Source organism: Petromyzon marinus, chromosome 15 (genome assembly GCF_048934315.1).
Source record: "Petromyzon marinus isolate PM22_M1 ecotype Great Lakes invasive population chromosome 15, UKy_Petmar_22M1.pri1.0, whole genome shotgun sequence".
In the NCBI taxonomy this organism is placed as follows: Eukaryota; Metazoa; Chordata; class Hyperoartia; order Petromyzontiformes; family Petromyzontidae; genus Petromyzon; species Petromyzon marinus.
Genome location: NC_133681.1, coordinates 14072805 through 14099300, shown reverse-complemented (window position 1 = coordinate 14099300; position 26496 = coordinate 14072805). Strand labels below are relative to the sequence as shown.

The 26496-nt window shown below is 47.6% G+C and overlaps 1 protein-coding gene across 2 annotated transcripts in view; it reads left to right on the top strand.

Annotated features, from left to right (window-relative positions):
• Nucleotides 1–25962, top strand: part of LOC116942707 (R-spondin-3-like) — a 29705-nt gene extending 3743 nt beyond the window's left edge. For both annotated transcript variants that reach the window (XM_076067316.1, XM_076067315.1), the window contains exons 3-6: nt 15950–16138; nt 17584–17733; nt 20704–20895; nt 24764–25962. In XM_076067316.1, coding sequence (XP_075923431.1) covers nt 15950–16138; nt 17584–17733; nt 20704–20895; nt 24764–24921 — 689 coding nt within the window. In that variant the 3' untranslated portion in view covers nt 24922–25962. The remainder of the gene's footprint in view (nt 1–15949; nt 16139–17583; nt 17734–20703; nt 20896–24763) is intronic.
• Nucleotides 25963–26496: the final 534 nt, after the last annotated feature.

The following is a 26496-nucleotide window of genomic DNA, read 5'->3' as shown; positions in this document are numbered from 1 at the left end:
AACTCACACACACACACACGGGGGAGAACGCCAAAACTCCCGTTGCGAATGTGTCAACAACCGAACTTGACGTACTGCCCAACCTATGCGTAAGCATGCGTTGGCTACGTTACGGCATTATGTTGAACTTCTTTCGCACCGTGCGTCACCAATCATTGCTAATCGGAGGTGCGAAATAAGTTCAACATACGTTCGTACATCATATGAGTTAAATAGCTTTTTTTGCAGGATTGGCCAAAACGTTCATGCGTATAAATTAATAGTGAATTGTAATATATATCTAACGCACAGCCTTTCGTCATTCTACTGCTGGATGAAAGCCTCCCTAAGCCGTGTCCGCCATGCGGGGGTTGTTTGACCATACTTCACCACGCTGGTAGGTGCAGGATGGGGCGTGTAAGCCGCGGTCCCCAAAAACGGATTAGTTCTCTGGGTTTATAGCGCCATAGCGCTAACCACAGCGCCACCGCTCCACTCTAAAAGGTAATGGATAGTCACTAATAAATGTAATCATGTCATGTACCGGCTCTTTGTCAATCCACCGTTGGAAAAAGGCCTTCCTCCGCCGTGGTAGCCATGAGGGATTGATTGACTATACTTCACCATGCTCGATACAAGTTATTAATAGTTAGGCGCTATCAATAGTGACAAGACGCTACTGGGACAACGCATAATTAATACTAAACAATATTATATTATTATTATCCCTGTCTTGCGTAGCATCGCTTAGCACTCAGTTGCATCTCTGCGGCTTAAACAACGTGCAGCTTCAACATCCCCGTGGCAGGTTGGCACACTGAGATGCACGCGTGTGTCAGTACGGTGACAACACCACCATCACCGCCGCGACTCAGATGCACGCGTGTGTCAGTACGGTGACAACACCACCATCACCGCCGCGACTCAGATGCACGCGTGTGTCAGTACGGTGACAACACCACCATCACCGCCGCGACTCAGATGCACGCGTGTGTCAGTACGGTGACAACACCACCATCACCGCCGCGACGTTGACTCGTGAGTCTCCCACGAGTCACCTAAGTTTGAGTGCGCGACCACGGCTAACATCAGTGGTGAGTGAAATTCGCCGCGGTCTTGGGCACCCACCCACCTTCACTGACCCGCACTGACCGACGTGGTAAAGTTTAGTTGCACAACCCTTATGGCCTTCATCCAGCAGTGGATTGACAATGGGGCTGTTGACTATCGTTATACTATTGTGTGAACATCTACAGCCCTCGTGTCAATGGGCCAGTGGGATGAGACGTCTCTCTCTCTATGGCGTGCGGCTTCGTGGAAGTTGTATGACCATACTTCACCACTCTGACCAATGCGATTTGTGAAGTAGGCTCTTGCTTAATTCCATTTTAAAATCGCAGAATAGGTGAGGTATGAACTCAACATCTATATATTAAAGCAGAAGATGTTTTGTAATAGAGCAAAACATATACTAATATAATTATCTGGACTTCCAGCCGTATCATTACTTTGGCTAGCCTTGTCACTCTACAGGAACAATCCACTCACACATAATTTCAGGAAAGTTATCCGCGTCATTTACCAACACTCTTTTCTGTTCAGTTTGTTGTTTGTATCCACATTGAAAGCGCGAAGTCCCCGTTCAAGAATCCACCAAATTAAACCTCACAACTCATAAACACTGCACAATCATGCCCGGTCCTGGCCCCTCTGACTTGTCCACAAATTAAATCCTTCTGTTTGATTCTAAAAAAAAAACCAACCCCAAAGCCTCACTCACCGTTTCACTAAAACATCTGGAACAGACTGTCGTAACCTATAAAGGAGGTTTCAGAAAGTTACAAAGAAAACCTCTCGCGTGTTGTTGGCTCAAATGAACAACTGATGCAGGTTTAAAAAAAAAAGTCTGATGCCAAGGACATGATCTTTAAGGCTGAATGTCAACAGGGCTGAGCCGGTGTTCATCATTTTTTTGCGGTGGAACACGCCGAGCCACGGCGACGACGCCGAGTCGACCGACGCGACCGACTACCGTGCGGGTGCCCTCCTGCCGACCAAACCGGCGCAAACGTTGCCCCAACTTTGACCTTTGGGTCAACGCGCAGCTCCCACGCGATTTCACGCGACACGACCGTCAGCTCTGTACGACAGCCTGCGGCCGCTCGAGCACGTTGGGGGGAAGTGCACCCGTGGATAAGTGGGCGCGCAACAGGCGAACATTCTGCACGAAAAGTTCTCGCGGCTGCTCTTACGCGCAGTCACGAGGCAACCCTTTTGCCGTGCGTGGAATTGAGTGGCTCGTTTTTTTGTGCGAGGATTGTTTTCGCGGCTGCATTATTAATTAGCTGGGGAAAAACAAGATTTTAAAAAGACCACTTGTAATGAAGGAATAAATAAATGCACATCTCCATATGAATGCTTTATTTCTATTAAGCACATCAACATTTTGATCGACCATATTTCATCCACGACTGGATGAAGGCATCCATCCCCACGCTGTTGCTATCTCACACGATCTCGCGACTAAATGCAGCAGTGCTCTCTATATTTCCCTGCACGCGTATTGCTAATACTGTTGTTGTTATCCATAAGAGGTTTTTTGGGTTCGCTACGGAGTGTTGTTATTATATTGTCCCATCGTTTCGGGGACTCGCAGAGTATTGTGCCTATGAAGGCTTCGCGTGACTACGCACTAAATCTGGCGACCTGAATTCGGTCTCGCAGCCAGGACTGACATCAATATGGGGATTGATAACTTGACCGATCCTGCCACCCCTTCCATTGCCGCCCTAACAAGCGTGGTGCAGTATTTCGAAACAACTGCGCGACCGAAAAAAGGCCTTCATCCAACGGTGTAATTTGTCAAAGCTCTGCAAAACATTATAAGGTGGCATATAAATTAACTGGCACAGGAATGTCAGCGAGCATAGCACTCGCACACACAGACTACACATTTAAAACCTCATGGCGCTTGTGTGTATGTAGGTTGGACTTATTTCGTACCGTACGTAGTCAACCGTGCTAATTGGAGGTGATGAGACCTCAGCTCGCAGAAACGGAGCACAGGTGCATTGCTGTACTCTCTCTCTCTCACACACACACGCGCACGCGCGCACCAAAACTTAAAAAAAACCCTTCAGTGTAACTTAGTGGCAACGCAGGAATGTTCAAACTTCTGCACGTGTCACTATACATTTAACCGGGCCGTACATCAACGAGACACATACGCGCAGAGACGTATAATAATCCAGTTGTCTGTGCCCAGCTTACAGCCCACGTGCGTGCATGTGCATAAGCGACACATGGATCGCGACGGAGTGCTTGCGGATACCGCGGATTAAACGTGGAGATGCTGGGTTCGCTGCTGCTGATGATAATACCAGCTAGCCATTGTGCACGGTGGTGACTACCACATCGCGAGCATGCCTGCATCTCTTAACTATCTAGAAGAGCTCAACACCCTTTTGTCAAGCCACTGCTGTTGGTGAAAGTCTCTGCATGCTATTGTCAATCATGGGAGTTAAAACGAAACTATTTCATGTATTTATTATTTTACCAGGTGAGGCCGACTGAGCTGTAGAGCTTTTTTTTCAGAAGCTACCTCGGTCACACATAATTGCTCAACCAAGCGTCTTTTTCAGGTGAAAATTTACAGCAAATTCTCTAAACGCATGTTTCTAAGTGTGGAGGGGAAAAAACCAGAGGGCCTGGAGAAAAATCCACGCGACCACGGGGAAAACATACAAACTCCAAAATACATCAGGTGTAATGGTCGTGATCGAACCCACGACCTCCTGTATACCAGGCGAGGTAGTTAACATCTCATAGCCACCGTGGCGCCCGAATAGTTACTTGGCCATGCTTCCCCACACTGGTCAGTTTAGGTTGATGAAGGTGTGGGGGGGGGGGGGGGATGAGGTGTGCGGGAAAGAACCGTTCAGAGTTATCTCTCGCCGCTGACGTTAGCCATTGGCAGGACTCGAACTCGGCTCGCAAGGTTCACGACTCAGTACATGGACTACTGCGCTGTCACCGCTCCATCCTCTTATCCACACACCACTGTGCATATACACGGAGTAGCCAAAGTTATATACAGTGAGCGTGTCCTCATGCAGACCAGCCATCGTCCAGCCATTCCGATGTCAAAGGTCAGTTGGCGGAGGAGGTGAGGGACTTGAAGTTCACGCGGTGGGCGAGTGTTGGGCGTCAATAAAGTTCTCTAGAAGGCCGCTCATCCACATACCTACCGGATTATAAGACGCACCACTGACTTTTTTGGTTTTAATTACTGGGGGCAGGGAGTGTTATTATCAGGAGAATGCGTTAACGATGTATCACTCACCAGCACCATCACGCACCATCATTTCGGCGAACGGTCCCGATCCGAGTTAACGATTTCGATTCTACAAATCTATTACACAACTGAGTTTACTATTATTCTTGTAAATGTTGTTGGTCTCGGTTGATCAGTCGCGTTAGTCTGGCGGTCGAACGGTAGCTCCCAACGTCCACCCAAAATGTACGCGTGGGCATTTCATTTGAGTGCAATGGGCAGACGCGCGGTGAATTATTGGTCAATCGCATCAGCGAGTCCGATGTTCGTGGCTTGGGAGCGAATTGAAAATCTCATTTCGAGGTATCAATCGGCGGCGAACTCGTTCCCTTCCATCGTGCACGCCATCCACGCCGTGCGTAGCCGACGCAAAATGCGAACCGGCTTAAAGGGACGCCGGTAGACCTATTTCCGAGGTGTTTATATTTATATATTTGAAGCCTGACCTGACCCGAGTCTGCACCCTGCGCTCAGAATTGTGCCTTTAAATCGCGAGCGTGGAATGCGTGAAACTTGAAAAGACCTGCGCGCGCGCGCAAGAGAGAGAGAGAGGAGAAACGTGCAGCCAACGTTGTTGACCTTCTTGCGAGTTTAAAATGTGCAGCACAATATAACCACGGCGTGTGTTGTCAAACATGCGTACAGTGGAAGCTGGATATATGCACAGTCCTGATACAAGCAACGCATCGTTGGTATGAAACGCTTATTCATTGGCAAGACGACAACACCTTTGGACCCGACTCATCTCCCGGCTGGCTCGCCTTTCCCGCGTGTCTATGATTCCTCCTCTTAACCTCCCTTCGAAAGTTGAGAGTGAATACTGTGCGGAACCTTACAAGTTCAAATTGTTATTCTTATCGCGGCGGGGGGAGGCAAAGGGAGACTTCTCATGCAAGCACACATTACGGATATAAGCACGGGTGGCCTTGCTCCAGAGGGGTGTGCTTATATGCAGCTTCTGCTTTAGTCCGTGTAGGATGCCGTAGCTCTCGGTTGCAAAGGCCACCGATGAGCAACGATTCAGATAAAGCCGAGCCGACGATCATTGTGTGTAAGTAGTTAGTTCGCAGCTGCAATGAAGAAGCGAGTTCAAACAGGAAGAGCTCACGTGAACAGTGTCAGAATCTGAGTATTGATTTACACTGGAGAAATCCGACGAGCTATAAAGCTTCTTTTCACAGGCGTCCAGTATTTTCACAGATGCCCAGTGTAGTGTCGCTGACACAGCAGCCCGACAGCGCATCCATAATAGAATACAATGTAACCGCTGCCGTTCGTCCGCACACGTGGGATATACAAAGACGTTGACCTAGGACACTTCTGATGAGACACTGTGTGGTGTTTGAAACCGGCCCTAGAGGTTGATTGTACTGGGACTGATTTAATGCCGCTCAATCTGTTTCACTCCCAGAAGGCAGTGTGGCCGATGTGTTGTGTAAAGATAACTTGTATATTTTTTTTAATATAGAGAACACAAATATATGAATGAGACATTTTGCCTCATTTAAAAATTGTGTCCGCAAAGCAATGGCGGAGCCAGGATTTTCAGGTAGGGGCTGGGGAGGGCAACCCCTCAAGCAATGAAAAATGATAGAGGAGTAGTTAGTAAGGAGTTGTTAGTAAGTAAGGAGTTGTTAGTTAGTAAAGACTTGTCCCTTGCTTTTTATTCGACGCGTGTGTGGCGATGGCACAGCCATCGATCGAGAGTCGAATTCGAACCGCGTTGTGTGATCGGCATCGCGCTCACTGAAGGTGTCGATGCCTTCAGGGAAGTCGTGGACTCGTAGACGCAACTGCGCACAATTCTGAGTCACTTATAACCGCTTTGCCGTTACGTATTGCCAATTTTGGACTCAGACTATTGTCCTATCATCTCACAGAGTCCCTGGCACGTAATAATATGCTACACAGTGGCAGTGGGGGTCGCAAAATGCCGATTTATTACTAATAAACTCTAATGATCCGATCAAAATTAGGGATTTCGATCGGATTATTGAGGGGGCACGTGCCACCCCCCCCCCCCACTGGCTCCGCTAGTGTCCGCAAGAGTCAGGCAAATTGCATCTTTAAATATTAAATCTCTTTAGGATGGTGTAATCGATCAGTGACCTACATTTTGTTTTAAATAATCACAAAAAATCCTCTCGTAAAAATATAGCCGATTATCATAACCAGCTAGGGTCTATCTACTGCTAGACGAAGGCCTACCCCAAGCTGTTGTCATGTCTCAAGGTCTGGGATCCAACAATCGAGGAGTGACCTCGACTATTCACGGCGGGCATTGCAACGAATGTTTTAAAGGTCTATCCAAGTTTATTTGAGACTTGTATACAATGGAGCATGCAAAGCCGTTGTTAATCTCCTGCTGGATGAGGACATCTATCCTCGAGCTGTATAATCGATGTTCTTCCACCATAGTTCATACTTCATCACGCAGATCAGAGTGGGTTGATGAAGTGGATGGCTCGGAAACCAGTCCGGTTAGCACTAAGGAATTGAACTCAGTTCGCTGGGTAGGTCTATTGCATATATGTGTGTTGAAATTATTTTGCACCGTACGTAGCCAACCGTACTAATCAGAGGTGCGGGTGTGTGTATATAATGTGGTGTGTATATATAATGTGGTGTGTATATATAATGGGGGTGTGTGTATATAATGGGGTGTGTGCATATAATGTGGTGTGTGTATATAATGGGGTGTGTGTGTATATATATAATATTCTTGATAAAGATACTATGTATATACCCTCTTTGTATATAAATCCCCACTCTTATTTCACAGTCGTACAACAAGAGGCAGGCATTTGAAATACATTACGAGAAGAGTGCGTGTTATAAAGTAAATATAAAAACATTGTCTTCCTCGTATCCTCTTCAAGCACTGAAACACATTTTAAAAGAAAGAAAAGAAAAACATCTTAGCGCCTCTTAAACTTCGAGCACATGCCAATATTGGCCTCGACGTGCGAACAGCCTGACATTTACGAAAAGGAAGAGTAACGATGATCGAGAGGCGTGCATGTGGAGAGGCCTTTTGAAGGAGGGGGGGGGGGGCAGCGGGCGGTGGGGGGTCTCAGCGCTGCCGTGTTCAGAAGCTGAGACGAGCCCCACGGCCCCCCCCCTCCCCCCCTGTTCAAGACCCCCCCCCCCACCCCCCCCCCCCCCCCCATTGGCATCGAGCTACTGGCGGTTACAATGTTTTTACACACCTAGGCTTTGCATGCTTCACCAGCATGGGGGCCCCGGTTTAATTCACCTCGCCGGATTAAACGACGTGATAAATTACCATCCCTCTTTAATGGAAGAACAGGTCAACGGATTAACTCCGGGCGGCAAAAAAAGTGCGTTACAAAATGTTTCGCGTTTTTTTTTTTGTGCGCGTGTGTCGCATTAACATTCACGCGCCAACAGGCGAAGACGCACATTTATTGTAAATGCACAATAGGTGTTCGAATCGTTGGCCATTATCTTTATTCCATTTGCGAAACGCATTTGCGAAAAATGTTTTCCACATTATGCGACGGTGTGGTGAAGCGGTGGGTATGATGGTTGTGTGCACTGCGCCATAAACCCGGCGACACGAGTTTAATTCCCGGCCATAGGCAAAGTCAGCGGCGAGAGATATCTGAACCAACCTTGCCCCCACCACCCCCCGCCCCCCCCCCCCATCTGCCCTCCAAGCAACCCGTACTGAGCAGCGTGGTGAAATATGGTCAAACAACCCTTGCCACTGCTGTGTTTAGTTTTTGTCCTTCCCCCGGCATCTCCGATTAGCAAGGTTGGCTGCGTACAGTGCGAAAGAAGTTCAACGTACACAGAGGAGGCCTTCATCGAGCAGTGGGTTAGCATTAGCCTGTAAATTATTCGTTATTTTACACTGACATTTATAGTAGTTTGGTGGGGGTTTTTGTTGTTGCAAAATGGTCTTCAGTCCTGTGCACACACAGCCATGCCTTGTTTTCTCTGCATCACTCAGTGATGTCAGCGAGCACCTACTGAGCCCAACGTGACTCGGCTTGCAGTGTGCAGCTCGAGTCGACCTATGCGGTAGGCAAGAGAGATCGAAGACCCACGATTTGCCACTGGTGTTGTGCAGGCGCCCGGATTCGACACGGGCATTTTTACGTAAAAATTCTCATGCAGCGCCTATCTTCGCTAAAACTCCGTGTCTCTCTCTCGCACACAGAGTTGAGGTTTTTTTTCCCCCCATCTTGTCAACTGATCTACAGATCCTTGGCAAAAATGGCACACTGCCTCAGTTGCTTTCGGAATGCATTTGCTCGGTCGAACCGTGAATCCGATGACGAGGAAGGGCAAGTGTTGGCTCTGGGAACTCCTCGTGGAGAATTCGTTTTTTTTTCTTTTGGTCCAAGTTCGCTCCCCCTCTCAAGTTTAAAAAGCGTCGTCGGCTCAATTATCCTGACTTCCCCAGAAGCACCAACCTCCCGACTCCTACCCCACAACCTCACCCCAACGTCAACCCCTCTCTCCGGCGTCCGCCACTGACGGGAGCACTGGAGGAGCAAAAAAAAATCCCCATGCTCGACTCACGCTCCTTGCTTACAACGCTCAACTACGCCTCCGTAAAGACCGCCAATTTTAACCGATAATGTAATTAACTGTGGGGACCACAACACCGCACAGAGAGATTCATTGCACATGATACGGGATCTCAAGGCTCACCGCTGACCCACCCGATCGACCTCCTTATGACTTCATGCGCTAAAATAAGACGCTTACCTGGCTTGTAAGTGCACAATCTACGGCACATTGCAAGCGGTGCCTATGAGATGGTCATTTTAGAAGCTAGCTACTGGTCCCTAAAAGGATATTGATCTTTAATCATTGCTGGTGTCATCTCAGTATTTATTTAAAGTGTCAACCTAATAGCCAACATTTCAAACGTAGTGAGCCCTCCTATTGGGCCAACAAAGTTTGGCCATGATAGAGCCCTAAATTGTTTCGTGGCTCTAACACCAAAATACGACACAAGGCGCGCCAGAAACTTCCAGGGAGTTCTATTTCTTTATGTATTGATATTTTGTTTTATTTACTTTTAATTGCAAGTGCTTTCTTCAGGAGATCGACACATGCAAGTGCTTTGCTGGGAGCACTATAAGTGCAAAGCTATCGTCTTACTTGATAAATGATACCTCCTTCCGAAGGTGGTTTTTGGAAGAGGGAGTGGGGGGGGGGGGGTAGGTTTAAATAAAACGAAAACAAACAAAATACCCTCACCAAAATTGGAACTTTCCGTAATAAATTCTTACACCTGTGCACGTTGCCTCATCGACTATTAGGATGCCAAACTCGCTTAGGGGATAAGTAGAGCCCAAGGGTTTTTGAAAAAACTTAACACCACCGGCGACTCAACCCCTTCCGCACCCCCCGCCCCAGCCCTAGCAATAAGACGCATGAGCCAATGCGTCGGTATACACGCGTTGTGTCCACGCACTGCTTCATCGGCAAATTATTCGGCATTGAAATAATTGAGAGATCTTTCATCGAGGAACGCGCCGCACGGCAAACGCTGCTTGCCCGCAACTGAATTCCGCTGGACTTTAGGATCGTCAACACGTGGGTATCTCAAAACAGCCGGAGTTACTTTTTCGAATGGTGAAATGTAACAACAACAACTTTCCTGACGTGCATATAGAAGGTACAAGTATCATCGCAAATACGTTTTATTTTGTAATGATCGTTTAAAGCAGTGTTTTTTGTTACCTTTACTGTGGCCTTGCACTCCCTTAGTTCTCAGTATTTTTTATGTTAATAAATACATAGGTTTGATGAAACAAAGCAGTTGTACTTTTGTGCCCGTGATTAATTTGGGTCACGATTATTTACCTTCTAAAATAATCTGGCCATGTCTGGCACCCCCAGAAAGGGCATCTCGTACCCCTAGGGGATGCAGCGTGCACCCCAGGTTAGGAACCACTGCTATCAAGATATATATATCCCCTTTTGTTGGAATGTCATGTTAGTAAGCACCGTGTGGCTCAGAGGTCAGAGCGCTGAGCTACCATCGCTGAGATCCTGGGTTTAGATCCAGGCAGCTGCCCGTTATCAGGTCATGTTCTCAAGTACAGTGAGTCGATGGTCTGAGCCTGATCACGAATGGCTGCACAAGAAAAAAGCATCACGTGAACTTTGGTTCCGCACTTAATATGGCTAAATATTAGATCTGAAAAAAAAAACACATCTGTTTGACTCGCGTGATGAAAAATGCCGCGAGTAGCCGAGTGGGTGTGACAGAGGTCACTTGAAAGAAATGTCAGAGGTAGCTCTGAAATGCGCTTCCGTAGGACTTTTTCTCCAACGCGAAGGGCCGCTACTTCTTTGCGAGTGCTCCAAATGGATACCGAATCAATCACACAATGGAGGGTAACATTTTTCAAAATAAGTAATATTTACAACAACAACAAAAAAACACTGGCAGGGTATACGAGGGAATGGTGTGGCCAGCAGTGTGCCTGGCCGACCTTGTCTCCCCCAGTGCTGACGCTTTACAGACCACATCAGGTCCCAATTTAAGGCCGGGTCAACCTAGGGGAGGCCCAGGAAAAAAAGTTCTGATGGCGCCCCTCAGCCGCTGCCGTTCGCCACGGCTGGGCAACGAAATCAAGTTGCCGGGTTCGTACTTGTGCTGCGATGACCGCCGTGCCACCCATACAAAAAAATGAGACGTACGCACACGCGCAGATGTATGTGCACACGCACGTGACATTGGACACGTGCGGGGAGGCTGCATACCATGGGATATGCCGACACGGAATGCGTGGGTTCGCTTTAAAATGCACGGCCGTCCGTCGTAACCTCAGCTTAGTCGATCGGTGTCACGTGTCGCTCACGAAAGCAGCGCTTTCCCACTGAAACTTCAGCTGATCCCAAGTCGCCTTCCACCGGCCATTAATCACGCCATCGCGCACGGCTTGCGCTCTGACAGGCGTCATCCATAACACGCACCTTTATAGACCCAAGACCCCCCCCCCCCCAAAAAAAAAAAACATTCTTGCCGGTACAGACTTGGCCTGTGCGTGTTGTTTGGTGAAAAGTATTCGTTTTTTTTTCCCGACAGTGTGGATCCGTGCGTGCGTGCGTGCGCGTGTAAAAGGCAACCTCTGGACAGAGGCCCAATAACGGAGAGACCTCTGCCGTAATGCTGTGGCGCGTGAGGTTCCCTCTCTCTGCAGGAGAGAACGGATCGTGAGGCTGGTGGTGCTTTATAGCCTCCCTTCACTCGAGAGAAGCGTAGCCGTGTTTGTAAGTCTAGGGTCAGACTCGTCTCTCGTGTGTGAGAAAAAATATAAACAAAACACAATTGAAGCCAACAACAGCCGAACACTCTTATATATCGAAAGCAAGGGATAAGCCAGATACATATGTATAAAACGCAATTGTAGCACACACGGAGACGTGTTGCTTGTATTATTGGTGATGAAATGCAGGGACAGCAGAAATTCTGAGCACTGCAAGAAACTTTTGATGAAAATTACATTAATGATTGGGCAAACGTTTCTCGCGGATTTATTTCCCTTGAGCCGTGGATGCAGAGAGAAGCTAAGTGAGCAGGCATGTAGTGGATACATTGAATAGCGCAATGTACACGCAAACATACCCATGATCGGATCACCACCTGCGATGTGCCAAATGTCATCATCAGATCTCGGAAGCTAAGCTAGACAGGGTTGAGCCCGGATAGTGCTTGGACGGGTGACCACCACGCACAAGGAAGCTCGCCATCGGCGGCTGCGGGGATCCCGATGTAGGCAGCAGAGGGCAACGCAGCAACATCTGTTGCTCGCGCGACGCTCCCCCCCCCACGTCTACGTAAGGCGCCTTCGGCAATTCACACTGACCGGCGCGGTGAAGTATGGTCAAATAACCCCGGCGACCCGCGTGGTTCGGAGAGGCTCTCGCACGCAAGTGAGTTGAAGAAAAGGCGGTGTACATGTACACGTACCTACTGGACATCTGTGAAAAGAGCTTTATAGCTTATCGGACTCCTGCAGTCTAAATTAATAATCAGATTTTCATATTGTAGCCCGTATATTTTTTTACCTGGGTGGAGTAGTGGTACAATGGTGAGCACACTGTGCTCTGAACCTGGTGACATGAGTTCGATTTATGTGGCCACGGCTAACATCAGTGATGCGCGATGTCTGAAACAATATTGGCCACCCCTTCACCAACTCACACTGCACAGTGTGGTGAAGTATGGTCAATCAAACCCTACGACTGACATGACATGATGAGGCCTTCATCCAGCAGTAGATGGACAAAGGGATCTAAAGTTGTATTGTTCATTATCATATAGCAATCAAGTCTCCATATTAATTCATTCCCAAAACACTTTAAGAGTAAAACCTGTATTTCTCTATATAGAAAATTGTCAATACATACTCATACGTTTCTTGCCAAACACAAAAACTAAAATTATCGAGTGTGTAATTAACACTGCTTTATAACAGAAAACCGCATAATTATGTTAATGATGAATGTGGTGAATTTGTGCCAGTGAAGTCCCTTATGTATATTTTAAAACAGTTTTTCAATATGTACAATCTTGCCAGCTATATGTCATACAATGGGTTCTTAGATGCAGAGTTACATTTCACATTGACCCTACGCCTTTAGATAGAATCGGCACAGCAGCGGTGACGAGATGTTTATTGCCTCGCCATGTATGCAGGAGGTTGTGGGTTTGATCCTGACCCTGATGCCTGTATATTTGGAGTTTACATGTTTTCCCTGTGGTCACGTGGATTTTTCTCCAGGTCCTCTGGTTTTCCCCTTCACATTTACAAACGTGCATTTAGCGTATTTGGCTGCTATAAATGTCCACGTGGTGAGCCACTTCGTTGAGCTATCATAGTCGCTTCTGAAAAAGAGCTGTATGGCTCAGTGGGCCTTACCTGGTCAAATACAAATTTTTGTTTAGTTTTAGTTAATAATACACAAGAACAACCTTTTTGGCTGCTCTTCTCACAACGTCTCAGAGTAATTATACATCGGAGTAGTTATACAACTGAATCAGAGTAATTGTACATGAACATTCATCTCCGTCGATACCACCACATTGAACGTCCTGTCCTGCGAGTTCTCTGCCCCAAGTGCAGGCCCATGGCTCAAGCTGTCCTCATCCAATCTGAACCTTCTCCCCACTCAGCCCCTCGCAACACCGCGCTCCCTCCATTACTCGACAAAGGTCAACTGGGACCCATATCTAACGGAGCGGGACCTTGCCTCTAAACATTCGGCAGCTCACCGGCGTTGATTCAAGCGAGCCTGACTCTACCGACGAGACGATCAATGTCGGAACCGCTCCAGAGTTTGCTTGTGCTGAACCAAATGCTGCTGAAATGATGGACTCGCAGAAGGCCGTGGCGTGGCTGATGGAATGTGTAATAAATACCTTTATTTTGTCATGCGGAGGAAGAGATTTGGAGAAGGAGGCTTATTGCCCGCTCCATTATTTCGTTGCCGTTTACTTGGGGTTTTGAGCCGTAACTAGGGCCAATTGAGATGGTTTCCCCTTGGCTCTCTCAACAGCGTTACTTTTGAGGGCACTTTCATTGGATGCAGTTTAATGCCATGCCCGCGACGACACTTGAACGTGCAACGGGTTCATCACTGTGGGGCATTAAAAAATGCGCCCGGGGACCAATTCACCCGGAACGCGCAGAGTCGAATTAGACCTCGCAAGCTAAGCGGGGTTTTGAGCCTGAACACCCCTTGGATGGGCGAACACGTGCGCAACACAAGTTTCCGTCGGGCAGCGGAGCTTAGTGTTTTGGCAGCAGGGGGCAGTGCAGCAACACTACTGGTTGTGCTATACGCCTTTGGTCCCCAAATTGCACTGCCCGGCGTGGTGAAGCATTTGCAAACAGCCCCCACCACCCGCGCGGTGTGGGGAGGACCCCATCCAGCAGTGGATTGACAAGAGGGCGATTCGAGTAGACTGTTCGTGCACGTGGAATGCTGCACTTGAGTCTGCACTCCAGCGAGTGCATGACGTCCGTTCGGGAAGTCGCCACCTTCGAGTTTCTCTCTCTCTCCTGGATTAAAGCTCACCAGCCAGGTGCGTTTCATTACGGACAGAGGTCTCCCTGCCACTGAACCCCAGGCAATGCACAACATCGCAGCCGGCTGTAGGAATCGTTTAACAGTTGAGTCTTACAGTCTGCTGGATATAATAGAAGATGATGTATGGGGGAAATGCAAAAGCTCAACTTACAGCTGACGCAGATGCCCAATTTAAGCCTATCCAAGCAGCCCAAGTGATTTCAAAGCCGACTGTAAGTCTCACGTGTATTGGAATGCAAGTCGGAATGAATGTCTAATAAATGAAATTCGGTACAATTGAATTAGGCTCGAGAAAACTATTTATACGCTGCTATTTTTGTCAGTTTTCTTTGTCAGCTTCCAGATGTGTCGGAAACACGGAGATTGACGAAGAAAACGCAGTAAGGGGAGATTGGACGCACAGAGAAATGTGGCATTGCCGCATGCTCGAATTGACTCCGAGAGAGAAAGAGAGGAGTGCGTGGCTCCGAGAGGAGACGCCACTCACAGACGTCGTACTGAGTGCGAACACAAGTGGGCTTAGGCAGACAACCTCTGACTGTACGGGATGCTGACCGATGGTCAAGACCGGTGACGGAGTGGCAGCCGAAGGAGGGATGAGATCAGAGAGGGCGACAGCCACAGAGATGGAGGGGTGAGATCAGCGTCAAGTGCAGGAGCTGCACGGATTGTTGCATCCTAAGAATTGTAAAGGATGTGCGACAACTTGGGGAAGCCTTAATCTAGCAGTGGAAAGATCATGGCTCTGCTCCTAAACTGCACTTCATTATTCCTCTCCAAATGCAATCCTAACCTGTTGTTCTCCATGAAATGTGGAACATTTTCTCCTTTCTATTTGGTAAGTCCCTCATCTTCACATCTTCACTCCCTCCCTCTGCTAACCTTCGTTTTCCCCTTCTCCCATGCCATCCCGCCCCTCCCTTATTCTTCCCTCTATCCTCCTCCTGCCACCATCCTCACCATCCTCACCATCCTCACCATCATCTCCTCGTTCCACCATCCTCACCATCCTCACCATCATCTCCTAGTGCCACCACTCTCACCATCCTCACCATCATCTCCTCGTTCCACCATCCTCACCATCCTCACCATCATCTCCTCCTCCCACCACTCTCACCATCTTCACCATCATCTCCTAGTGCCACCACTCTCACCATCCTCACCATCATGTCCTCCTGCCACTACTCTCACCACCCTCACCATCCTCACCATCATGTCCTCCTGCCACTACTCTCACCATCCTCACCATCATCTCCTCCCACTACTCTCACCATCCTCACCATCATCTCCTCCCACCACTCTCACCATCATGTCCTCCTCCCACCATCCTCACCATCCTCACCATCATCTCCTCCCACCACTCCCCTCCTCTCCTCGCTCGCTCGCGCCCGTCCCTCTGCGCTCCCTGTGCCACCTCTCACGATGCCTCCGTGCTCTATCCTCCAGATACTCCCTCCTCACTCTCACAATGACCCCCCCCCTGTCTCCCCCCCCCCCCGTGTCTCACCCCCCCCCCCCGTGTCTCACCACCCCCCCCCCCCCGGCTGGCAGTGGGTGCAAGCAGTGCGCTGTGCCCGCGCGGATGCTCCGGGTGCTCGGATGCCAACGGCTGCCTCAGCTGCATGCCTCGCTTCTTCTTCCACCTGCAGCGGGCAGGCATGCGGCAGCTGGGAGCCTGCCTGCACATGTGCCCCTCGGGATACTACGGCCTGCGCGCCACGCACATGAACAAATGTGCAAGTAGGTCCGCCGTTGTTTTGTGTGTCATAATGTCGACACTTCTTTCGCACCGTACGGGGGAAGGACAAGAAACTCCAGCACGAGGAAATAAATGTCATGATGTGTATGGGCAGCGAAAGCAGCATTACCGCCAGCACCTTAAGCACAGTCGGCATCAATCCTTCATAGATTTGTGGGCGAGGCGGTGTCGTGATTTGGCCAATTATTTTGTCGGGAAAGCCTCCACCATCGGAACACGACCGCGACAAATTAAATTGTCCCGCCCTCGCAAGCCTCTCTCGCGCCGTTATCGTTTCAGCTCACAACCGTATTGAGAAATTGTATAATCATTGTGATTGCGATTGTCATAGGCAGCAGCAAGATTAGCAGCATTATAAATAACATAATCATCAACAACAGCAATATGATGATTAGTACCACCACTACCGTCATAATCGTCATCATCATCATGATCATCAGCAATATTTTCAGCAGCATCATGTGTCACCCACGTGAAGGAGTGTGCAAGTCGGTCCACCCCTACCTGAACACATCACCATCAATGTCGCTGTTATGAACATGAACAGCAGTCCTACCATCATCAGCAGCATCATTATTGATATCACCATCATCTTCAGCTTTGCATCAACATTATCAATACCATCATCAGCACATCCATCTCCACCATCATCAGCAACTGGCACCTTAATACACATTTTTTTTCCAAAGATTTCGAATGCTCAGTGACGTTTTCTAGATATATGATCTTTTTAAAAGAAATTTGAATTCACTCACAAAGCATTTTCCCCTTCTTTGGTTCTTTCGGTAAAGTCACGTAGAATGAGAATAAAATAATAAAATAAAATAACACAATCAAATTCTCACAACGTTTCGGCCACAACACAAGTGGCCTTCTTCAGGTGAAATGAACAAACCTGTTGGGACGACAGAGCTTCAATGAACGTTGTTAAGATTCGTAGCCTCTTTTAAGCTGGTTGAGAGAAGTGAGGCACCTTGACAAAGGGGTTTACATATCAAACAGGAGAATTTATCATTGAAATAGCTGAGGGATTAGCTTGTGACTGGTCACAGAAGTAGCTATGTTAAAGTCAAAGCCTACACATCCACAGAGGCACCTAGTACAAATCAAACAGGATAATTTAGCATTGAAATAGCTGAGGGATTAGCTTGTGACTGGTCACAGAAATAGATGTTAAAGTCAAAGCCTACACATCCACAGAAACGTCGTGAGAATTTTATTGTGTTATTTTATTTCATTATTTTATTCTCATTCTACGTGACTTTACCGAAAGAACCAAAGAAGATGAATCCTTGCAGTCACGAAAGCTTTAAATCGAAAAGCATTTTCCCATTTGCTCTTTCATTGGCAAATACAGACTCCTTAATTTCGCCCGTGGGAAAGTAACTCGGGTGCGAACGCTCTTGTCGCCGCTTCCTGATCCCAGAATGCAAGATCGAGCGCTGCGACACGTGCTTCAGCAAGAACTTCTGCACGCGTTGCCTCCCCGGCTCGTACCTCTACAAGGGGGACTGTTACGAGTCGTGTCCAGACGGCTTCTCCCCCACCAACCACACAATGGAGTGCGTGCCAATCGGTGAGTCACGTGCCAGTTACCCACACACCAATCGGTGAGTCACGTGTTTGTTACCCACACACCAAATTGGTGAGTCACGTGCCAGTTACCCACACGCCAATCGGTGAGTCACGTGCCAGTTACCCACACACCAATCGGTGAGTCACGTGCCAGTTATCCATACACCAAATGGTGAGTCACGTGCCAGTTACCCACACACCAATTGTTGAATCATGCGCCAGTTACCCACACACCAAATGGTGAGTCACGTGTCAATTACCCACACACCAAATGGTGAGTCACGTGCCAGTTACCCATACACCAATCGGTGAGTCACGTGCTAGTTACCCACACACCAATTGGTGAGTCACGTGTTAGTTACCCACACACCAATTGGTGAATCACGTGCCAGTTACCCACACACCAATCGGTGAGTCACGTGCCAGTTACCCATACACCAAATGGTGAGTCACGTGCCAGTTACCCACACACCAATTGGTGAATCACGTGCCAGTTACCCACACACCAATCGGTGAGTCACGTGCCAGTTACCCACACACCAAATGGTGAGTCACGTGCCAGTTACCCATACACCAATTGGTGAGTCATGCGCGAGTTACCCACACACCAATTGGTGAGTCACATGCCAGTTACCCACACACCAATTGGTGAATCATGCGCCAGTTACCCACACACCAAATAGTGAGTCACGTGCCAGTTACCCATACACCAAATGGTGAGTCACGTGCCAGTTACCCATACACCAATTGGTGAGTCACATGCCAGTTACCCACACACCAAATGGTGAGTCACGCGCCAGTTACCCACACACCAAATGGTGAGTCATGTGTTAATTACCGACACACCAAATGGTGAGTCACGTGCCAGTTACCCACACACAAAATTATGAGTCACGCGCGAGTTACCCACACACCAATTGGTGAGTCACGTGCCAGTTACCCACACACCAATTGGTGAGTCACGTGCCAGTTACCCACACACCAATTGGTGAGTCACGTGCCAGTTACCCACACACCGATTGGTGAGTCACGTGCCAGTTACCCACACACCAATTGGTGAGTCACGTGCCAGTTACCCACACACCAATTGGTGAGTCACGTGCCAGTTACCCACACACCGATTGGTGAGTCACGTGCCAGTTACCCACACACCAATTGGTGAGTCACGTGCCAGTTACCCACACACCAATTGGTGAGTCACGTGCCAGTTACCCACACACCAATTGGTGAGTCACGTGCCAGTTACCCACACACCAATTGGTGAGTCATGCGTCAGTTACCCACACAGCGTGCAGTGCATGCCGATCGGCGAGTTACGCTGGAGGATATTCCCACACAAGGGCTACGTAGATTGAACGCCAGTTCAGGGCAGAAGGGGTAGAGAGGGACAGTCAAGGGTGAGATGGGATGATGCGCTGGAGTGGGATAACGAGGAAAGTGGATGTGAATGAGAGAAGTGGCACAGAATAGAATCGCACGGAGAGAGAAACATCTGAGCAGCCACTCGCCACGTGACGATGGGACGTTGGGCGTGTAAGAAGGACGACAATTCCCGAGTGGAGCTTTGCCATCGGAACTCTGTTAAGTGGGTGCCAAGCGGTTAATTCTAAAGCCATCGTCATCAACCGAGTAAGATTTCTGAGATCACTGCATATGTCTAATGCTGAAATTAAGCGGCAAAAAATACTCGCTCAACCCAAACATAAGTGGCTGCTTTTCCAAACAACGTTCCTGTTTGTATAAGTAGAATGTTTTTGATTACAAGTTAGTGCCTTCAGATACGGTTGCATTGGGACGCTATATTAATTTTAATTGTATTGTTTGAAGAATCAACGTCGAACAGATAGGATTATATATGTCCATGCGAGGGATGTCAGTACAGCAGTTAATTATTAAATCTATCTGTGCAGAGCTTTGAATGTTTCTCCCCTCACTTGCTTGGTGCGTTTTCTCCAGTACTTTGGGTTCCTTTCACACAACCACTAATGACAATTATTTTCCAAGGCTTATTTTAGGTTCATAACAACTAAAATGACCAGCAATATATCAACCTTGGACATGTGCAAATGGTCAGTCATAGAATAAGAGCAGTAACTATCAGTTTGTTCTCAACTTTGTAACTATTGCTCTGCGCCGTGTAACACACTGGGCCGTTTACTTACACGAAAACACGACAGGATCCTACGGGTAAGTGTTAACATTTGCTAAAGATAGGCTCTAAAATTGGTCAAACGTACCAATTACAGGACTCTCCTGAGAAGAGTCTTGAGAATATTGTCAGGCTTTCCCAGGTAAATAAAAAGTGCATTGCTGTTGTAATTGTGACTAACCCTTTCCCGTTCTGATGACGGACGTGTACATCATTGGAACGGAACCGGAAGAAAAATTAAAATAAAATAACTGTACCGAGGCTTTTGATTTTAAAGCTTTCGTGACTGCAGTAATTCATATTCTTAGCTCTTTCGGTAAAGTCACGTTGAAGGGAAACAATAAAACAATCAATTATATATAAAACAATAAAAAATTCTCACGACGTTTCGACCATAACACAAACGGTCATCATCAGGTGCCTCACTTCTTTCAAATGTTTCTTGCCGTTGGTTTTTCACACCTGATGATGACCGTTTGTGTTATGGTCAAAACGTCGTGAGAATTTTTTTTATTGTTTTATATATCATTTATTGTTTTATTGTTTCCCTTCAACGTGACTTTACCGAAAGAGCTAAGAATATGTACCGAGGCTCCCACAAGGCCATTGCGGGAGGGCGCGTGACACAGTTTGGCGCCAGCTATCGTGGAGTGTGCGGATGTGTCACCGCAGTTCTCTGCGGTGAGTAAAATGTCTTAAAAAAAAAAAACATTGCCGGTGAACGGGGACACCCTACCGTGCAGCCTGCGGTCATCCTCGGAACGCGAGAGGGTTTCGGTGCACAGCAAGCACGTGACCATGGCTGTCCTCTGCCCCGCGCAGTGCACTGCGAGGTCTCCATGTGGGGGGAGTGGTCCCAGTGCACCAAGAATGGGCGGCACTGCGGGTTCAAGTGGGGACGCCAGTGGCACGCGCGGCAGGTCGTCCGCTACCCCAGCAGCGGCGGGGGGCTGTGCCCCCCGCTCCGGGAAGTGCGCAAGTGTCGTTCGCAGCATCGGACCTGCCCTGACGACGGTGAGTGAAAAGAGTACGCGTGGCGAGGGGGGGGGAGGGGACCAATAAGAGATGGGGCATATGTTCAGGTATGTTGTAAAGGGGCGTACTAGATTTAAAGCTTTCCGTGACTGCAAGGATCCATGCTCTTTGGTTCTATTCGGTAAACGTACGTTGTCGCACGTATGACCTACCCCCCCCCCCCCACCGGCCCCCCACCAGCGGACTTGAGGTGTTGGCGAACATGCGAAAAGGTCAGCTGTGTAAATAATGTACAGCACCTATTGCGCGTCACGACGGGTTTAGACTCTGCGCCAAGTAGGTTACGGGACAAAAATTAAATCACAAATCGTTTTGAAATGCGGGGAAATGCTTTGCCGGGACGTGAAAAGTCAGCGAATAATATGCGAGATTAACCATGCATTGCTCTTTCCGAAAAATTGTCAAGAGACAATAATCATTGCGCCCACGAGAACATTCTGCACTGGGTGAGGGTGGTTGATTGGTGAGGGCAATCGTGCGATGGTCGAAATGTGCGGTGTTGTGCTGTGCTACTACACGAGGCTGCCTCCAGCAAAGTTGGTCAAATGCTACTCAAATCATGCATTTTTGCAGCAACTGTATTATCACGTTTTCGGAAAGATTTATTTTGAATGTCACTATGAGGTGGTCAGGTTATGGCAGTACAACAACAGATTCATGCATCTATCTGTGCGGGGCTTTGAGCGTTACCACGCTCTGGGTTTTTTTTCCCACATGGTCATTGGGCTTCAACCGCATGAAGCCAAACACTCGTAATAGCAATCGGCCAAACGTGCCAATTGGACAGAATCCCCCTGCAAAAGTGAGGTTTTCCAGGATTAATAAAGAGCGCTGATACTTCTCCTTGCACAAGCTTCGAGTAACGGTGGCTTGCCGAGGACCAAATCACCCCAGAAGCCAAGCAGCAATCAGGTTCGGTAGTGCGTGAATGTGTGGCCACCGTGCGTCGTGAGACGAGTCGTAGCGGCGTGGTGGGCAGCAGGGGGTGGTGCGACAAAGCCCATTGTTGCGCTGTACCTCCATGCCCCGGCGTCTTTGTGTCCTCACCTCCACCAGGCCTAACACTGACCAGCGTGGAAGAAAACATGGTCAAACAACCGTCGCGACCCGCGCACGGCCCTGTGAGGGGCCCACATCCGGCAGTCGATCGGCAAAGGGGGGGCCCCCTGCTCGCGTGCACAATCGCGACATTCGCGACGATCGGCGTGCGAGTGTGGATATGTGGTGTGTCGAGGTCGTTCGTGTGTGTGTGTGGAGTTGGATTGGGCACCCAAAGACAATGTGATCACTCGCATCATGTGACCTCCCTTGCCAATATCAAAATATAAGAAAAAGGTTTGACCAGAAAGGGTAAAAACCCTTTTCTTATAATGCGATGAGTCGCGTTCCACGCAGCGCATCGTGTGATTCTTCCGCTGTCCTACTCGAGGGTGCGATCGAGCTTCAGTGCAATTTGAGTTGTTACGGAGCTCCATGGGACTCCAGCCTCGTGGTCCTATCAAACCTGAATTATAGAAGGTAAAAGTGCAGCCCTGCAAGTGCTCACTCGCGCCGCTGCTGACTAACGGGCCTCCACTAGGGGAGGCGGCTCTAGAGTGCTCCTCTGGAGTGTAATTTGGCCTACTCTTCCTCCTCGCGGGTCGTACGTCTTGGAAGAGGTGGGAATAACCACATTGTACCTAACCATACCCGACCTTCCCATGTCTAACCGTGCAGTAGTCAGTTTAACACGTAGGATTTTGCTACCAATATTATCCATAATAAAGGGTTTTGTTTACATGAAAACCCTTACTAATTGGCTGTGTCAGGTGGTGGCGGGTTTAACGACGCATTTATATTCTTGCTTCTTTCGGTAAAGTCACCACGTAGAAGGGAAACAATAAAATAATAAAAATATTCAACAATACAATTCTCACGACGTTTCGACTGCAACGCAAGCAATCATCATCAGGTGTGAAAACCACAGCAAGAAAATTTCAAAAAAAGACGCATTTATATTTACCAGATCTAACCCAAAAAACCTTTGTTATTGGAGTACTCATGCCGCTGGGTGGACAGAAGGAATTTCAACACATAGGAGACCTCTGTATTGCGAGTCAACCATGCTAAGCATTTCACCACTTGAGTAGCAGCATCCAAAAGTATAGCAGGGTGGTCACACAATGAGGAAATTCGTTTTGTTAGGATTACAGCTGTGTAGCCATTTTAAGGAGGGCACTAAAATGACAAAGCCTGCTCAATGCACACTGGTAAATATCAAATTCCATTTAACATAGAAAAATAAATGTTTTCAAATGAACTGTGGTTTATAATCCGAGTGCAAAAACATCGCTTCGTCAATTCTGAGAAATTTCAGTCTGCTATTTTTTCAACTCTTACCCGCGCCAATATATTATCCCTAGGAATAACTGAACAGAGCTACCAAAAATGTTCTGTATATATTGGAAGCACAGAACATTACCTCTTCCAAAGCAGTAAAAAAGCTTGTGTTCTCTATGTACAAGTTATCTTGGCTAAGTTAATAATGCCTAAAGAGTATGTGATTATACTTAATCTCGTTTATTCAGGGTTATGAGGTTTGGTGGCAGAGAAAATCCTTAAAATGCAACGTATTTTTCTTTCCCACATTCCTCTCGCATTATTGGACCCAGGTCTATTACTCTGGTGCGTGGGTGATGCCTGTGTATGTATGTGTATACTTTAATCAAAACAACATTTCTACACGATTTATTGTTCCTGCATGGTAGAGCAATGAACTCCAAAACATTGTACATCCGGATTATTTTAATTATAAATTAAGTACATGTATGCATCATGTACACAGTGATGCAATGTCTGGCTTAAGTGATTGGTGTGACTTATAATTAAAGGTGCAGTAAGGCTAGAAAGATGGAATTTGGCAAAACTATATCGGCTTATATCCAAGGGGGTGGAGGAAATTATACTTTGGACCCTCAGAGAATTATGATTCAGAGGTTAAATTAATATTACTCACAGGGTAGCACCAGCTTAAAATGTAATGTTACTTTAAGACCCGTGCTAAACAATTAAAAATACACGATCCCCATCATCTGTTAACCAAGTATTATACCTCACGTGGAGTCTGACACGTTCATTTAAAGCCCGCAACGTCAACTACGTCATGGGTATATGTATGTCAAATCTTTATTTCTTAATTCTGGACCAATATTTTATGCTAGTGCCATCTCACAGTGCAATTAATTACCAATTCGAAATCTGAACAGAAACTGGGAGCACCACATTTTCGCTCTGCAAAAACTGCACAAGTCAAACTTAAGCATCGTCTGGAAGAATTCTTGATGAAAAAAGGCCATAATTTCAATGAGTCGTGCAATACTACACATACCCACCCCAGCAAACACTTAGGAGCTAACACTTTCCAGATTGCTCCATTTCACCGTAACATTGCACGTTTGCATTTTCGTGTATGCATCTCTGTTTAAGTTTCTTACACTGTTTTATTGCACAGAGTGCACTGTGGCTATGTTAACATATGTAGGTTTTTTAAACGTGGTCAGACCTGACCAGAGAACATGGGCACACCGTCAAAGTGTAAGTGCCCTATCAGCCTTTACCCTCTGATGCTATTTAGTTGTTTTTTTAAAGACGTTCACATGTGTGGCACGGTTAACACCCTCCGAGCTAAACCACGAAGAACATCGCAGTGAGTGAAAGTTGACGCATTTCACCGTGCGAGAATTCAGGAGGCGCTCGAGAGCTCGTAAGAGTAAATCCTTGCCCCGAACCGCCGCGCTCCGTTGCCATCTCGCAACCTTTTCGCTTCCCTCCCCCCCCCTCCACCCCCGGCCACCTCCCGATCCCACAGACAACTCGCGCCACGGGCGGCGTGGCAAGAAGAGGAAGAACAAGCACAGGAGACCGGGCGTCGCGAGGGGACCCCAGGCGGCGCGCGTCAAGGACAAGCCGGCGACGCGCCAGCAGCGCACGGAGCGCACGGAGCGCACGATGGCGGGATCCGTGTGACACCGGCGGCGGCGCTCAGCCCCTCGTCCCGGCACTCCCCTCCCGACTCCCCCCCCCCGACTATCTCCGCTTCACGACTGAACGAGCGACGCTCCCTCCTTGTTGCCGCTTTTACTCCGAGCGGAACTCTTTTAACGGCCAACGAGGAGGACGCCCTTCGCCGCCGCGGTTATTTAAGGAACGTTTTTTGCTGAAGAAAGAAAATCTTGCTGGGGGAAGGAGAAAAAAAAACTCGTCGAGAGGGGGGGCAAACGTTGGTTTTTCCAACACTGTTTCGTTTTTATTTCGTCGCTGACATCGTCGCTGGCATCGTCGTCGTTTTTTTGTTTGTTTTGCCCCCCCCCTACCCCCCGTCGCAATTATCGCCAGAGGAACGTCCGTCCCTCCGAGGAAGCTTCTTTGCTTGCGAGGACATTGTTATTAACCTCATTCCGCTCAAGGCACGCGCGACATTCCTTTTTCCTCGACAGAAGAGAACCGTGGGACTATGTTGACTGATCGCGAACGAATGTTCAAAGCTCTTAGAAGAAAGTCAGAACGCTCTCTGCAAGCGCGCATAGAACTTTAAAGCTGCGGAGTGGTTTTTTGTCTAATTATTTTGTTTTACGTTTAAACGCTGTGCAGGATGTAGGAGACCCCAGAAAGCACTGTTCGCTTGGAATGAAGTACTGTACTGTAACCATAACGAGGCACGTTAATGCTTAAATGTGTATACTTGTACATTGCAATATTCTAGCCTTTGAATGTTAACTTTGTAGTTAAATTTACAGTATGTTAAACAAACAAAAGAAATCATCGTAAAACTAAATTATTGCTTGACAGTACAGATCTAACGTTGGCCCCCAGCTTGTCAAATGCATTTTGTTGCTTTGAGCGATTGTGCGACTGTTTTGACTGCGTTATTTACGGCATAGCAAAGGGGCATGGGCGATGAGTCAAAGGTGGTTAGGTTGTGCCAGTAAAGGGTTGTATTTCGCAAATCATAACAAGGTAACCGCAAGCATTGGTATCAAAAACTAAAATAAATAAGTACACGACTCATTTAGCTGTATACAGTGTAATGCTATTGTGAGATTAATGTTGAATTTCTATTGTACATCCCTATTTAAATTTGTAAATAAGTTTTTTTATATCTTATACATGAACAAAAAGCATTGCAAGATATTAAAAGTAATATCACAATTTAGTATCATGTGGTATTGAGATTATGCATATTTCAATGTCTATTTAAACAAAAAGCAAAGCATGATATGTCGTGAACACAGTCAATCTGTTTTCTCAACCAACCGGGCGCCGATACACGACAGGTTTTGCAACATTTTCTACACAAAAGCTGTGGCCTTCCGAAGTTTACGTGAACCCAACGCTATGCAATCCTCTGACAATCGCGGTGGCTTTGTTACTGGAGCGTGGAGAATATTTGCAAACCTTGTCACGGATCACCCAGATATATATTTTTTCTTCCTAACACACAAAGAGCATAATCGGTGCGGGTGACATTTTTTATTCCGTTGAATTTCACCAAAGTCATGTTGAAATGGGCCTTTTGTCTAGATGCCAATTATATCTACTGCC